This window comes from Phacochoerus africanus, chromosome 8, assembly GCF_016906955.1.
Source record: "Phacochoerus africanus isolate WHEZ1 chromosome 8, ROS_Pafr_v1, whole genome shotgun sequence".
Lineage (NCBI taxonomy): Eukaryota > Metazoa > Chordata > Mammalia > Artiodactyla > Suidae > Phacochoerus > Phacochoerus africanus.
The window spans coordinates 53,591,758-53,605,514 of NC_062551.1; the positions used below are offsets into that span (position 1 = coordinate 53,591,758).

A 13,757-nucleotide genomic window follows, 5' to 3' on the forward strand; every position below is an offset into this window, starting at 1 on the left:
GAGTTCCCCACCACCCTCCCAGCTCTTGCCGCCCTCCTCCTCACCACGCTCCGTCTCTGTTGAAACGCCCTGGGACCGAAAGGGAGAGATCCCCAGATCCGCCTTCCACACGTCCTGGCGCCCAGCTGGGGGAGGAGCGCCATCTGCAGGCGGCCTTCATCCATCAGCCCCAAATCAGAGATGTCCTCCCTCGTCCAAGGTCATCCCCTTCCCAGGACGGGACACACGCAAGGACTGACCCAGGGCAGGTTTAAAGACCCAGCCCTTTCACCCCCAAGCGAGATGACTTAAATGCTGTGTCAAGAGCTCCTGTGGGCTTGCCTGAGACTGTTGAGTTGGCACTGCCATTCAACTTTCCCCATTGCCTGATCCTGGTTCCTGACTCCAGATATCGACCCCAAGGACATTCCTTGATAAACTGGCATCTCTGCCCTCAAACCCTCTGGCCAATTAAGCCACCCTGGTGCCTTCCCCAGTTCTCTTGATAGCTAACCACTCCACTACTAGTCATCCCGATCTGAACTTCTCTTAACTGCTTTTTTTTTTTTTTTTTTTAGGGCCGCACCAGTGGCACATGGAAGTTGGGAGGCTGGGGGTCACATCTACACCACAGCCACAGCAACGCAGGATCTGAGCTGCATCTGGAACCTATACCACAGCTCATGGCAACGCCGGATCCTTAACCCACTGAGCGAGACCAGGGATCGAACCTGTGTGCTCATGGATGCTAGTCAGGTTCGTTAACTACTGAGTCACAACAGGAACTCCTTACAGTCAAAATTTTACAAAAGGAGGCTGTTGAACTAGACGACCCGTTCTCCGTTTCCACTTAATGGACTTAAAAGTGAGAAAAACTCGGAGGGTGTGCAACGAACTCTTTATTTGGAGAACTTTGTGTTCCGGAGTGATCTGCTCCCGGACCAAGGGGAGGAGGAATGTGTCTTTCCCAGCACAGTTCAGGGTCAGGATGCGAGGGGTGGAACTGACTTCCCTTCTACCAGAGGGAAACTCCCTGAGCAGCCCAGGGCAGACAGACGCAGAGGCAGGGGGCTGCCAGGAATGGCTTGGTGGTGACCCCGGCTGAGCTGAGGATTTGAAGAGGCGGGTCCTCTCTCTCTGCTGCATGATGTCACTTCCAGGGGGATTAAGCCCCTGGGGGATCAGCCTGCTCTAAACCTTAATAATCCAGATTTGTGATTTAATTCAGCGGGCTGAGTATTTGACACAGGAGAAGGACAGAGGAGGCCAGAGAGATTAAAAACAGACTGGGCTTCCAGGAAATCAGGGAAAGGGGGGGTGAGGCTTTTTTTTTTTTTTTTTTAGGGCTGCACCTGCAGCATATGAAAGTTCCCAGGCTAGGGGTCGAATTGGAGCTGCAGCTGCTGGCCCACACCACAGCCACAGCCATACCAGATCCAAGCCGCGTCTGCAACCTATACCACAATTCATGGCAATGCCGGATCCTTAACCCACTGAGCAAGGCTGGGGACTGAACCCACATCCTCATGGATACCAGTCAGGTTCATAACCCACTAAGCCACAACGGGAAGTCCCAGATGCTTCTTTGATTCATCACCTCCAAACCCAGTCTTATCAAAAACCCCGTCTCCAGCTGTCTGATTGGCACACCTCCTTCTGCTGAGAGATGGAAGCTGAGGGGAATTTGAAGCAGGAAGAGGGGAAGGGTGGATGCTGTGCTGAATCCTTGGAGTCTAACAGGAGAAAAGACTATTTTGACCCGGAGGAAGCTGGGGAAGAGACTGGCAGGTCATGAGGATTTAAGATTCTGTAAAGTCAAAAGATATCATTAAGGAGTTCCCACTGTGGCTCAGCAGGTTAAGAACCAAACACTGTCTCTCTGAGGATGAAGGTTCAATCCCTGGCCTTGCTCAGCGGGTTAAGGATCCAGCATTGCCATGAGCTGTGGTGCAGGTCCCAAATCCGGCTCGGATCCTGTGTTGCTGTGGCTGTGGTGTAGGCCGGCAGCTGCAGCTCTGGTTGGACCCCTAGCCTGGGAACCTCCATGTGCTGTAGGTGCGGCCATTAAAAAAAAAAAAAAAAAGCCTTTGGAATTTGGGGAGCAGCAACTAGACCCCAGTGCCGTTCACATTTCCACACACAGACTCTCTCTTCTTCATCTAGTTCTAGAGATGTGACCCCTGACCCCAGCGGGCAAAGCTATCACTTCCGGTCCAACCTCAGCCCCCGGCGCTGCAAAGCTGTCTCCACACAGCCTCCCACCCTCTCTCCTTGAAGGGCCCCTGGGGGTTTGGTCCTCCCCCCGAGGCCAATCCCCGCTGACCAGATAGAGAGTGACCGGGATTCCAGAACCTCCTCAGCGAGACATCATCTTCACAAACTCTGCAAAGGAAAATTCCCGGTGAGGCACCCGTGTTTCACAGCAACTGCCCTTATTTTTTCAGCCCTTACTACATGTCAGGAACCACTGGGGACCTTTGGGAAATTATTTCCTTGTCCCCCTCGACCCCTTGATTTCCTCATCTACAAAATGGGACTCAGAAGGAGTTCCCGTCATGGCGCAAACAAAACAGTCAAGGAATTCCTGCTGTGGCTCAGTGGTAATGAACCTGACTCGTATCCATGAGGTGGTGGGTTTGAGCTCTGGCCTTGCTCAGTGGGTTAAGGATTCAGCATTGTTGCTGTGAGCTGTGGTGTAGGTCACAGACGTGGCTCAGATCTGGGGTGGCTGTGGCTGTGGCTGTGGGGTAGGCCAGCAGCTGCAGCTCCGATGCCACCCCTACCCTGGGAACCTCTATATGCTGCAGGGACAGCCCTAAAAAAAAAAAAAAAGACACAGTCAATGTTCAATAGTCATTATGAGCATCTGATTTCATCTTTTCAACCGATCCTAGAGGGTAAGTACCATTTTACAGATCGGCAGACCAAGGCTGGTGAGGTTGAGCAATACGCCGCAGGCCGTTTTTCGATGAATGGAGAGGCCTGGAATGAACACAGGTTGTACCTGCCTTTGCCCTGACTCAGGTCAGATGAACTTACTGGTCCCACCCAGGTCTCGAGGTCCCAGTCTGTTCTTTCCTTGCCTGTGACGGGCTGAGGTTCTGTTTCCTCAAACCTCCCTACCTCTTCCAGCTCTTCATGGCTGCCCACTGTCCCTGAGCCAGGCTAGATCCAGCAGGCATCCAGCAGACACTGGCTAAGATGCAGCACGCAACAAACATCTACTAAGGTTGGGGATTATATAAGCAGAGCGGAGAGGGTTTAGAGAAGTTCCCTCACTGCCGCCCAGGATTTCCCAGCAACTCAATACAGCAAGGTGTGCAGTCCCAGAAAAACCCCTGCAAAGAATGGTTGAGGATCCAGGGTTGTCACTGCTACGGCTCCGGTCACTGCTGTGGCATGAATTCGATTCCTGGTCTGGGAACTTCTGCATGCTGTGAGCACAGAAAAAAAAAAATAAATAAATAAATAAAAAATAAATAAATAAAAAAATAGAAGAAGAAGAAAAAGAAGTAAATCTACAGATAACAAATGCCGGAGAGGACGTGAAGAAAAGGGAACCCTCCTGCAGTGCTGCTGGGATTGTAAATTAGTACAACCACTATGGAAAATAGCATGGAGGTAACTCAGGAAACTAAATCTAGAACTACCATTTGACCCAGCAATCTCATCTCCTGGGCATCTGTCCAAACAAAACTTTCATTGAAAAAGATACATGCACCCCTATGTTCACGGCAGCACTATCCACAATAGCCAAGACATGGAAACAACCTAAATGTCCAACGACAGATGAATGGATTAAGCAGATGTGGTACATACATACAATGGAATACTACTCAGCCATAAAAAAGAACGAAACCATGCCATTTGCAGCAACATGGTTGGAACTAGAGACTCTCACACTAAGTGCAGTAAGTCAGAAAGAGAAAGACAAATTCCATATGGTATTACTTACAGCTGCAATCTAATATATGGCACAAATGAACCTATCTACAGAAAAGAAATAAACTCATGGACATGGAGAATAGCCTTGTGGTTGCCAAGAGGGAGAGGGAGGGAGTGAGATAGACTGGGAGTTTGGGGTTAATAGATGCAAACTACTGCACTTGGAATGGATAAGCAAAAAGGTCCTGCTGTCCAGAACAGAGAACTATACACAATCATTTGTGATGGAACATGATGGAAGATAATGTGAGAAAAAGAATATATATACATAACTGGGTCACTTTCTAAACCCACTGTCTTGGGCATCGAACCTGTGCCTCCACAGAGACAACGCCTGATCATTAACCTGCTGTGCCACAGTGGGAACTCCAATGCTGGATGCTTAACTGAGCCACAGAGACTCCATCATTACCCCCATTTTGCAGATGGGAAAACTGACCTTTAAAGAGAGTAGGTGACCAGGATACAGCCCAATATTTAGTAAGAGACAATTCTGGGAGTTTGCTATGGTTGGTTTGGGTTGGGTCGGTCCCTGGCCCAGGAAATTCTGCATACCTCAGGCATGCCCCCCAAAAAAAAGAGAGAGACAGGGGGACATAATCTTGAATTTGAACCCTGTGACTCTGACCCCAGTGCTAACTAGTCTGCTCTCCTTTTTTTTTTTTCTTTTTTTGTCTTTTTAGGGCTGCACCCGAGGCATATGGAGGTTCCCAGGTTAGGGGTCAAATTGGAGCTGTAGCCGCTGGCCTACGCCACAGCCACAGCAACACCAGATCCAAGCTGCGTCTGCGACCTACACCACAGCTCTCAGCAATGCCAGATCCTTAACCCACTGAGAGAGGCCAGGGATCGAAGCTGCATCCTCATGGATGCCAGTCAGGTTTGTTTCCGCTGAGCTGTGATGGGACCTCCTAGTCTGCTCCTCTTCTGATGGGACATCTTGCTCCTATGACAAAGGCGCCCAGTGAACAAGGAAGGGCTGAGAGAAGTGGCATCAGAATGGGCTTCGGGACAAGGGGTCCCAAGGAGGGGCCAGGTGCAGAAACGGGGAGAGGGGAGAGGCACGGCTCTTTGAAAGGAGATGGATGCAATAAAAACATCCAAAACCTAACCCCCTCCTCCACCCTCAAACCGGGGGAAGAGCGAGAAGGAATGGCTGACGTGGGAAGAGGGAGGTGGGTCCCCCAAAAGGCTGCTCCATTCAAGGTCACCTTCAAAGTCAACAGTGCCATCTCCGTTAACATCAGCCTCCTGGACCACCTCGGAGATCTCCTGGGAAGTGAGCTTGTCTCCCAGGAGCCTCTGCATGGCCTGCTGCAGCTCCCCCAGCGTGATCTCCCCGTCTCCGTTGGCGTCAAACTGAGTCGGAGCAGAGGGTATCATATAAGCAGCAGCAACAACAAGGATGACAGCAGGGTTTGCTGATCACTTACCAGGAGTCGAGAACACAGCTAAGAGCTCGTGGGCACCATCCGCTAAAAGTCAGCTCCTCGAAAGCAGGTTTAAGGAGTCTTGTTCCTTGTTCCACATTTAGCTCGCCTGGTGCTGCACCCCTTTCACTGAGCTACTAGAAAGAAGGTCTTTTTTTTTTTTTTTTTTTGCTCTTTAGGGCCCCACTTGCGGCGTTTGGAGGTTCCCAGTCTAGAGGTCCAATCGGAGCTACAGCTGCCGGCCTACACCCACAGCCACAGCAATGTAGGATCTAAGTCACATCTGCGACCTACACCACAGCTCACAGCAACACCAGATCCTTAACCCACTGAGCAAGGCCAGGAATCGAAATCGCAACCTCATGGTTCCTAGTTGGATTCGTTTCTGCTGCGCCATGACGGGAACTCCCCCAGAAAGTCTTTTACGTTCTGGGTCCAAACCTACTTGGGAACCAGCTGTCCTTCTCTTGCTGTGCTGCAGCTAACCTGCCTGGGTTATGGCCACAGCTTCCTAGTTGGTGTTCTGACTTCCACGGTGCTCCTATGTAATCTGTTCTCCACACATCAGGACTTCACATTCGTGTGCATTTAAAACACAGATCGGGGGCGCTCCTGCTGGGGCGCAATGGGATCAGCAGTGTCTTAGGAGCACTGGACCCGGGTTTGATCCCTGGCCCAGCACAGTGGGTTAAAGATCTGGTGTTGCCACAGTGGCGGCTCAGGTCACAATTCCAGCCTGGATCTGATCCCTGGCCCAGGATCTCCATGTGCTGTGGGGTGGCCAAAATGAAAACAAACAAAAAAAAACACTGATCAGGAGTTCCCACTGTGGTGCAACGGGATTGGCAGCATCTCTGCCGAACCAGGACGCAGATTTGATCCCCAGCCTGGCACAGGGGGTTGTGTAGGTCGCAACTGCAGCTCAGATCTGATTCCTGGCCCAGGAACTCCATATGCCTTGGTGTGGCCAAAAACTGAAACTAAAATAAAATGCGGGTCAGATCTTGTCCCTACCTGGCTTCGAAGTCCTCCAGGGGCTTCCTATCCCACTCATACTGAGATCCTGACAGTACTTGGTGACATGCAAACTCCTCTGGTGCTGGGTTCTGCTGAGACCTTGTTTATGTCCTTCTGCTCTCTCCAGCTCATGCTTCTCCAGCTCTCCAGGCTTCTTACTCTCCCTCAGCTCCGCCTTCCTGCCTGCTGCGTCCTAATCCTGGGCTGTGACTTCCCCTGGGGCAGTGCACTGTCCCACAGAAATACAACACGAACCTCATGGGTAGTTTGTTCTTTATTGGCTGCACCCATGGCAAGCAGAAGTTCCCAGGCCAGGGATCGAACTTGCATCACAGCAGTGACCCAAGCTGCAGCAGTGACCACAATGGATCCTTAACCTGCTGAACCACCAGGGAACTCCCTTAGGGGTAATTTGCATTTTTCTAGCAGCCCCCACCCACCCACTTATTTGAAGGAGACAAGTGAAATTAATTTTTATAGTCAATTTTACTTCACCTAATATATCTAAAATATCATTTGAGCATGTAAAAAGTTTAAAAAATATTAACGAGCAGTATGTTACATTCTTTTTCTGAGTACTGGATTTCATAAGACTTAGCATAATACCCTACTAATTACTTACTTATTAAGTCCTTAGCATAGTTAGTTAAGATACCCAGCTTCCAAGAGGACCTAAGCTAAGATACTGAGCCTTTTTTTTTTTTTTTTTTCCCTCCTTGCCAGCAGCATGTGGAAGTTTCAGGGATCGAACCTACACCACAGCAATGACCCAACCTGCTGCAGAGACAATGCCAGACCCTTCACCTGCTGTGCCACAAGGGAAGTCCTAAGATGCTAAATCTCTCTCTTTTTTATTTTTTATTTTTTTTGCTTTTTAGGGCCACACTTGCAGTGTTTGGAGGTTCCCAGTCTAGGGGTCAAATCAGAGCTACAGCTGCCGGCCTACACCCACAGCCACAGCAATGTAGGATCTAAGTCACATCTGCGACCTACACCACAGCTCACAGCAACACCAGATCCTTAAGCCACTGAGCAAGGCCAGGGATCAAACTCACAACCTTATGGTTACTAGTCGGATTCGTTTCTGCTGCACCACAACGGAACTCCCCAAGATGCTACATCTTAACCCAGGGTGTATTCCACACTCACAGCACGTTTCAATTCAGATACAAACTGTTATCAGAAATCCCTGCATTTCGGTTTCGTAAAATGCAAAGATGAAAAGGTAGATCCATATCCTCTAGTCATTCTGAGTGAAGGTTTTCCAAGAATTGCACTGAGTATTCATTTTCAGATTTAAATGAATGGAAATTGCAGCCTATTGAGTACACGTGGAAAGTAACTGAATTGAAAGGGAGCAAAATGAAATACAATGAACAAGTCAGCCCCTCAGTCACTAGCGCTACATTTCAGGGCAGTGGTTACCGCTGTGGACAGAGTATTTCCACGATCACGGGACGTTTTCCTGGACCACGCCACTCTAAATCTTTACGCAAGGCTGAATGAGGAAACCACACAGCAGTTGGAGGGCTTCCTGGGGTTTGGACCCCTCTTTGCCCGACTCCAAAGTCTTTCCTCCTAAACACTAGTCTTTTTTTTTTTTTGCCTCATGTTATTGAAAACTGAGTGAGGAAAGCAATTTATCCAGGGATCCAAGTGAATTTCAGCAAGCCCTGACACCCCCCCTGGCTCACTCTCTTTTTTTAAATGGCCGCACCCTCGGCATCTGGAAGTTCCCAGGCCAGGGGGCGAATCCAAGCCACAGAGGCGACCTACACCACAGCTGCAAACATGCTGGATCCTTAACCCACTGTGCTGGGTGGAGGAGTGAACCAGTGCCACCAGAGCCAAGCCGGGTCATGAGCCCACTGCACCACTGCGGGAACCCTGGATCTCATCCTTTTAAGCATCTCTACAACGGGTGCATTCAACCAGATGCTGTCTTTCCGCTCCCTTCTGGGGTCTCACAGTCTTGGATTCCTTCCTCCTATTACAAGCAAGAAGGTTCGAGGAAAACTGTCGGCTTGGGTGGGCTCTGCCCACAGTCGGCACTGGTCACAGACCTCAAGGGTCTCCTCCAAGAACCTCTGACATCACGACGCTCTTAACTCACCTCCTTGAAGGCGTCTCGCATCTCCTGGACACCGATCATCCCAGCCGTCTCTGCCAGAAGTTTGGGGGTCATGAGTTCCACAAAGTCGTCGAAGTCCACGCGGCCGCCCACTGAGGACGGAAGAGGCGGGTCTAGGGAGGTTCCGAGTTCCCTTGCCCTTCACCTCAGTCCAAGGAATAGGCCTGCTCCAACCTCTCGACATTCTAAGAGCATCGTCCTCTCTCCGTGACCCCACGCCCTCTGGTCCCTCTCATCTGAACAGAAGTGGACAGGTGTGGAAGGGCAGACGTAACGAACCCTTGGTGTGACCTTGAGACAATCTCGCCCTCTTTTATTCTTCCCTTTTTTTAGGGCCGCACCTGCAGCATAGGGAAGTTGCTGGGCTAGGGGTCTAATTGGAGCTGTAGCTGCCAGCCTATGCCAGAGCCATTGCGACTCAGGATCCAAGCCGTGTCTGCGACCTACACCACAGCTCACAGCAACGCTGGATCCTTAACCCGCCGAGCAAGGCCAGGGATGGAACCTACATCCTCTCAGACATTATGTCAGGTTCGTAAGCCGCTGAGCCACAGCGGGAACTCTGAGGCAGTCTCTTAATTGGCTTTGATCTAGGTGCCCTCATCGGTAGATCTGGAGAAGGGATGCATGAATTAAATGAGCTCCAGATCCCTTCCAGACGTGAAGAGTGCATTTCCTTGATAAATGCTGTTTATTCTGTCACACGCCCAGAAGCAAGCCTGGCAGCAATTTTATCCTGGCTTCCATCACAGAATCAGCTCTGGTCTCCACCTAAACCCCCATCCCTTCTGCACCATGATTCATAACGTTAGGCTCCCACTCCAAGTTTGTTTCCAGCATCAAATATAGCTCCAGTAGTTCCCATTACAGCTCAGCAGGTTAAGAACCCAACTTGTATCCATGACTATACTATATATACCTGTAGTCTTGCGTTCCACTCATGAATCTTGGCGGTAGTAATACTTACATTGAATACGCATTTGCGAGAGGCTAAGCCTTTACCTGTACTAACATCTTTATCCCGTCCTTTCTTCAGTTCCACAAAGTGAGGAGTCATGTCACCCTCACTGGGTGGATGGGGAAACAGAGGAGGGGGCTCCTTCCACTTTTCAAAATGACTGCAATTAGTAAATAACAGAACCAGGACCTGAACCCAACTCTCCCTCTGAAAGACACCCTTTTAAGCACTTCAAATGCTGCCTCCCTAAGTATGTTTAAACCGTCTTCTGCCAGACTTGCAGCCCCTCTTCCCTCCTCCAACTCTACTCTCAAGGTCTCTATCCTTCCTAATTCCACCCTCAGCCCTCCCCTCGCCCCAGCCATTCCTCCCACTCCCACGCCTCACAGTTCATGCGGATTTGCTGGCCCAGTTCAATCAGTTCCATCTCCGTGGGCATGTAACCCATCGTCCTCATTAGATTCCCCAAATCCTTACAAGAGATGAACCCATCTCGGTCCTTGTCAAACTCAAGAAATGCTTCCCGGAGCTCTAAAAGTTAAGAAAGAAGAGCTTTGGGGGAACTTGAAACAGTCAATGGGGAAGCATATCTTCCCTTAAACTATTAATGAGGGATTAACTCAAAAAATAATACATAAAAAAAAACAAAAACAGAAAGGAGTGATGTATGGAATGTGTTAGCAAGAAGAAGTCCTGAGACCACTAGATGACAGCCCTGACGTCCTTCATACTCTTGGGTGAGGTTCTGGGGAACTTCGAAACCACCAAGAGACTAACAATTTTGGTCTCCTCCTAAAACTCCTATGTCATTCTTGGGTCTCGGAGACACTGGGGGATGGGGACAGCTTCTGAACACTTTGGGAGGCACTGAAGCTGCCACCGAATTGCAGTTGAGCGGGAAGAGAGGGTGACATAAGGTTTTCACATTGAGGGATTTATACTGAGATGCACAAGGGAACAGAGAGGGGTAAGTGGGTGGATGGCAACAGGAGCGTGTTGGAGGGAGAGCATTACCTTCAATCTCATCTGGTCCCAGCGGTCTTTCCTGGAAAGGAAGGCAGCAGGGAGGGGATTTGGAGAGAGGTGAGGGATTCCACTCCATTCTCCGAACAAATCTCCTCTGTCCAAGGCGCTCCCTGTCCTTTCCCGGTCCCCCTATCCTCTGTGCTCCACTCCGTCTCGCTCCCATCTGCTGACTCCCATGCCATGGCTATGCTCTTCCTCACCCCTTCACACATCCTCGCCCCCATCCTTGAACCTTAGTCCCTTTCCTGCTGCCCTTCCTGGCTGCCTTTCCTGCAGCCATCTGCTTGTGCTGAAAGGGATCTGGGAGGCCACGGAATTCAGTCCCCACTTCTCCAGATGAAGAAAGCCAGGCTTTGAATCACAGCCATTTGATCCTGTTTCCGAGTGAGCGCTGACGGTACCAGGCTTCCACAACCATTGCATTTAAACTTCAGAACCACTCCAGGAGGGAGAGCCAAATCTTATTCCCATTTTAAGAGGAAGCCGAGGGACAGAGAGGTTAAGGAAGCTGCCTGAGGTCACCCAGCTCCTAAGTGGCAGATGCCCTCCCAAAGCAGTCACTTGAGGTCATGCAGCCAGTCAGGTGCATTGAGAATGGGTATTTGAATTCAGGGCTCCTGGCTCCTGGGTCAGAATTCTTTCTACTCTATCTCATTGACTCTTTTCCTCTGTGCTTTCTCCTAGGGGCACCCAGGCATGATCGCTGCCAGCATGACCAACTCCTAAAAGCTTTCAGAATTTCCAATCGTGTTGCCACCACCCATGCCTGGACATACCTGCAGGGTCAGGCTTGGGTCCATGGCACTAGGGTCAGGGTTGGGCATATGGCACTCCACCTAGAAAACTCCATCAGCCTCTGGCCTCTTTCACCCTCCTATCTGCCTTTGTCCTGGGAGACCTCTCCCCAACTTCTCTTACTCTCCCCTTCCCCCCACATCTCTCTCTCTCTTTCTATCCCTTTCTCGATCTTAAAGACTAACAAAAGCATGCTCATTGGAAGCAGGTAGACCTGGCCCCGCCACATACTAACCATATACGCTTAAAGCAAGGGACTTCATGATTCAAAGCCTTAGTTTTCCACATCTGTAAAATGGGAATGAAAGTATTATGGACCTTATGAGTCATTCTGAGGATTAAATGACATCAGGAAGACAGAGCTCTTTGTACAAGTCTGGGGACACGGCAAAGACTGAATAAGTGGCAGCTACTGTCATCACGACCGTCAAAACCATCATCTCCACCCACCGCCACCACCACCATCCCCACTGCCACCGCCATCCCCATGGGGGTTCAAAGAAAAGGATGATGATAATGATCAACAATGACGTTGTTTTATTTTCTGTCTCCTTCTTCGTCTTCCATCTTTTGGTCCCAACTTCTGATTTCAGCCTCGCCCGTATCACTGACCCACGTGTCCCCACCATGGTCCCTGGAGTTCCTCTCCCATCTCAGCTCGTGCTCTTCCCACCTGCTCCCCCTCTCCTGCTGCACCTGCCCCGTCCCTCCTCTTCCCCGCATCCCTGCTCCCTTTGTCGTGCCCCCCCGACCCTTCCCCATCGCCCCCCCCCCCACCTCACCCGCTGTTTCTCAGCGATGCCTTTTCTTAAGAAGATGCAGGCGGGGCCCATGGGAAACTGCATGGAGGGGGCACGACAGAGCTCACCAGGCACCGATCTCAGAACGTTTCCCCTCTTTCCCGTCCTCTGTGTTGGCTCGGCCTCCTTCTCTCCACCACGCCTTCACCAGCTCTTCCCACCTCTCCTGACCTCTCCCTCAGTCACCTTGACTCCCTTAGAGCAGTGACAGCTGGGTTGGAATATCTTTCCCGGGATGGGGAGGGATCAGGGTTGTTCCTGCCTCCCCATCTGGCTTGGGGGAGACTGGAGGGGGAGCCAGTGTCAGCCTCTGACCTTTTATCCCCAGAATGGAATCGGAAGGATAGTTTCAAAAAAGGGGATTAGAGCAGAGGGCATCCATTCCTACAATGTTCCGGCAGGCACACTGTGTGATCGGTCTAAGCCCGACCTCCGTGCATGTGCAGATGGAGAGGACACGGCCCCTGGCTTCACGCTAATAAATCAGGAATGAGTGTAAATGAGCAGAATGCAGAAACCACGGGACACCTGACTTCAGGGATAGAGGGATGTAGTGGTTAAGAGGGTAGTATTTGCCCTCCCTCTGCTCCCCTCTTCCCTTCATTTCTTCCTGAATAATTCAAGGGGGAGGGGCAAGGCAGGTGTCCACCCTGGCAGGGTTGCTCAGAGCCCAAGGAGGCAATAGGGTGTCTGCACGGGATGTGGAGGGGACTAGAGGCCATCGGTGCGGGGTGCCAAAATTTAACTAGGGGTGCGAAGGGCCTCTCCACGGAGGGGCAGCAGTGCTGGGGTGGGGGGGGTGAGGGTGAACCCACAGAGGAGCAAGCAGCCTGGGGTGGATACTGGAGCTCGAGCAGAGTGACCAGGACATCCGCCTGCAGGTATCACGTCGCCTAGGGCAGGGTCTGTGCCGTCAGCATCGCAAGGAGGGTGCCCGCTCAGGGAGGCAGTGTGGTGTCGGGTGTTGATGCCACATCATGGCGAGAAAGGCGCCCCCACAGGGGTGGGATGCCACGGAGAAGGGCGAGTGGTTGGTTACATGTAGGATTATATCAAGGATAAAGGGAATCAGCTTCCTCACTGGGGGAAAAGGTTCCTAATACAGAAAGGGGAAGAGGGAGAGGGAGCTCTCTGGTGCTGGGTTGGAATCGGAGGCACTGGGATATACTCGTGGGTTTCGGTACAGAGAGGGACACACGAATAACCAGCGTGCCGGGCGGTGGGGGGACATCAGAACACATTCTCTAGTTCAGGGGACACAAGCGTAACACCCTTGCAACCCTGTGCCTCGGAGCCCTCATTTGTTCAAGGCAGGTAGTAAACACACCTCATCAGTGGGGCTGTCACGAGGGTTGCAGGTGAGTGAAGATGTCCCTTCCTCGGCCCGGCAGAGGGACAAAGCTGCTTGGGGAGTATGTGCACGGGGCCCAGAGGGATGTGGGGAGTAAGAGTGGGTCCCCAGGAGCTCCCATCGTGGCTCAGTGGTTAACGAATTCGACTAGGAACCATGAGGTTGCGGGTTCGATCCCTGGCCTTGCTCAGTGGGTTAAGGATCTGGTGCTGTGAGCTGTGGTATAGGTTGCAGATGAGGCTCCGATCCTGCGTTGCTGTGGTTGCGGCGTAGGCCAGCAGCTACAGCTCCAATTCGACCCCTAGCCTGGGAACCTCCATATGCC

The 13,757-nt window shown here is 51.2% G+C and overlaps 1 protein-coding gene across 1 annotated transcript; it reads right to left on the reverse strand.

The window, feature by feature from the left end:
* Positions 1-1,507: 1,507 nt before the first annotated feature.
* CABP5 (calcium binding protein 5) lies at positions 1,508-12,273 on the reverse strand. Its single transcript, XM_047791224.1, has 7 exons — positions 12,064-12,273; positions 10,475-10,505; positions 9,848-9,991; positions 8,485-8,594; positions 5,136-5,283; positions 2,303-2,361; positions 1,508-1,786 (listed from the first exon to the last, which is right to left on the reverse strand). Exons 1-6 carry the CDS (start codon positions 12,124-12,126, stop codon positions 2,336-2,338), a joined length of 522 nt encoding a protein of 173 aa, XP_047647180.1. The 5' UTR covers positions 12,127-12,273; the 3' UTR covers positions 1,508-1,786; positions 2,303-2,335.
* Positions 12,274-13,757: the final 1,484 nt, after the last annotated feature.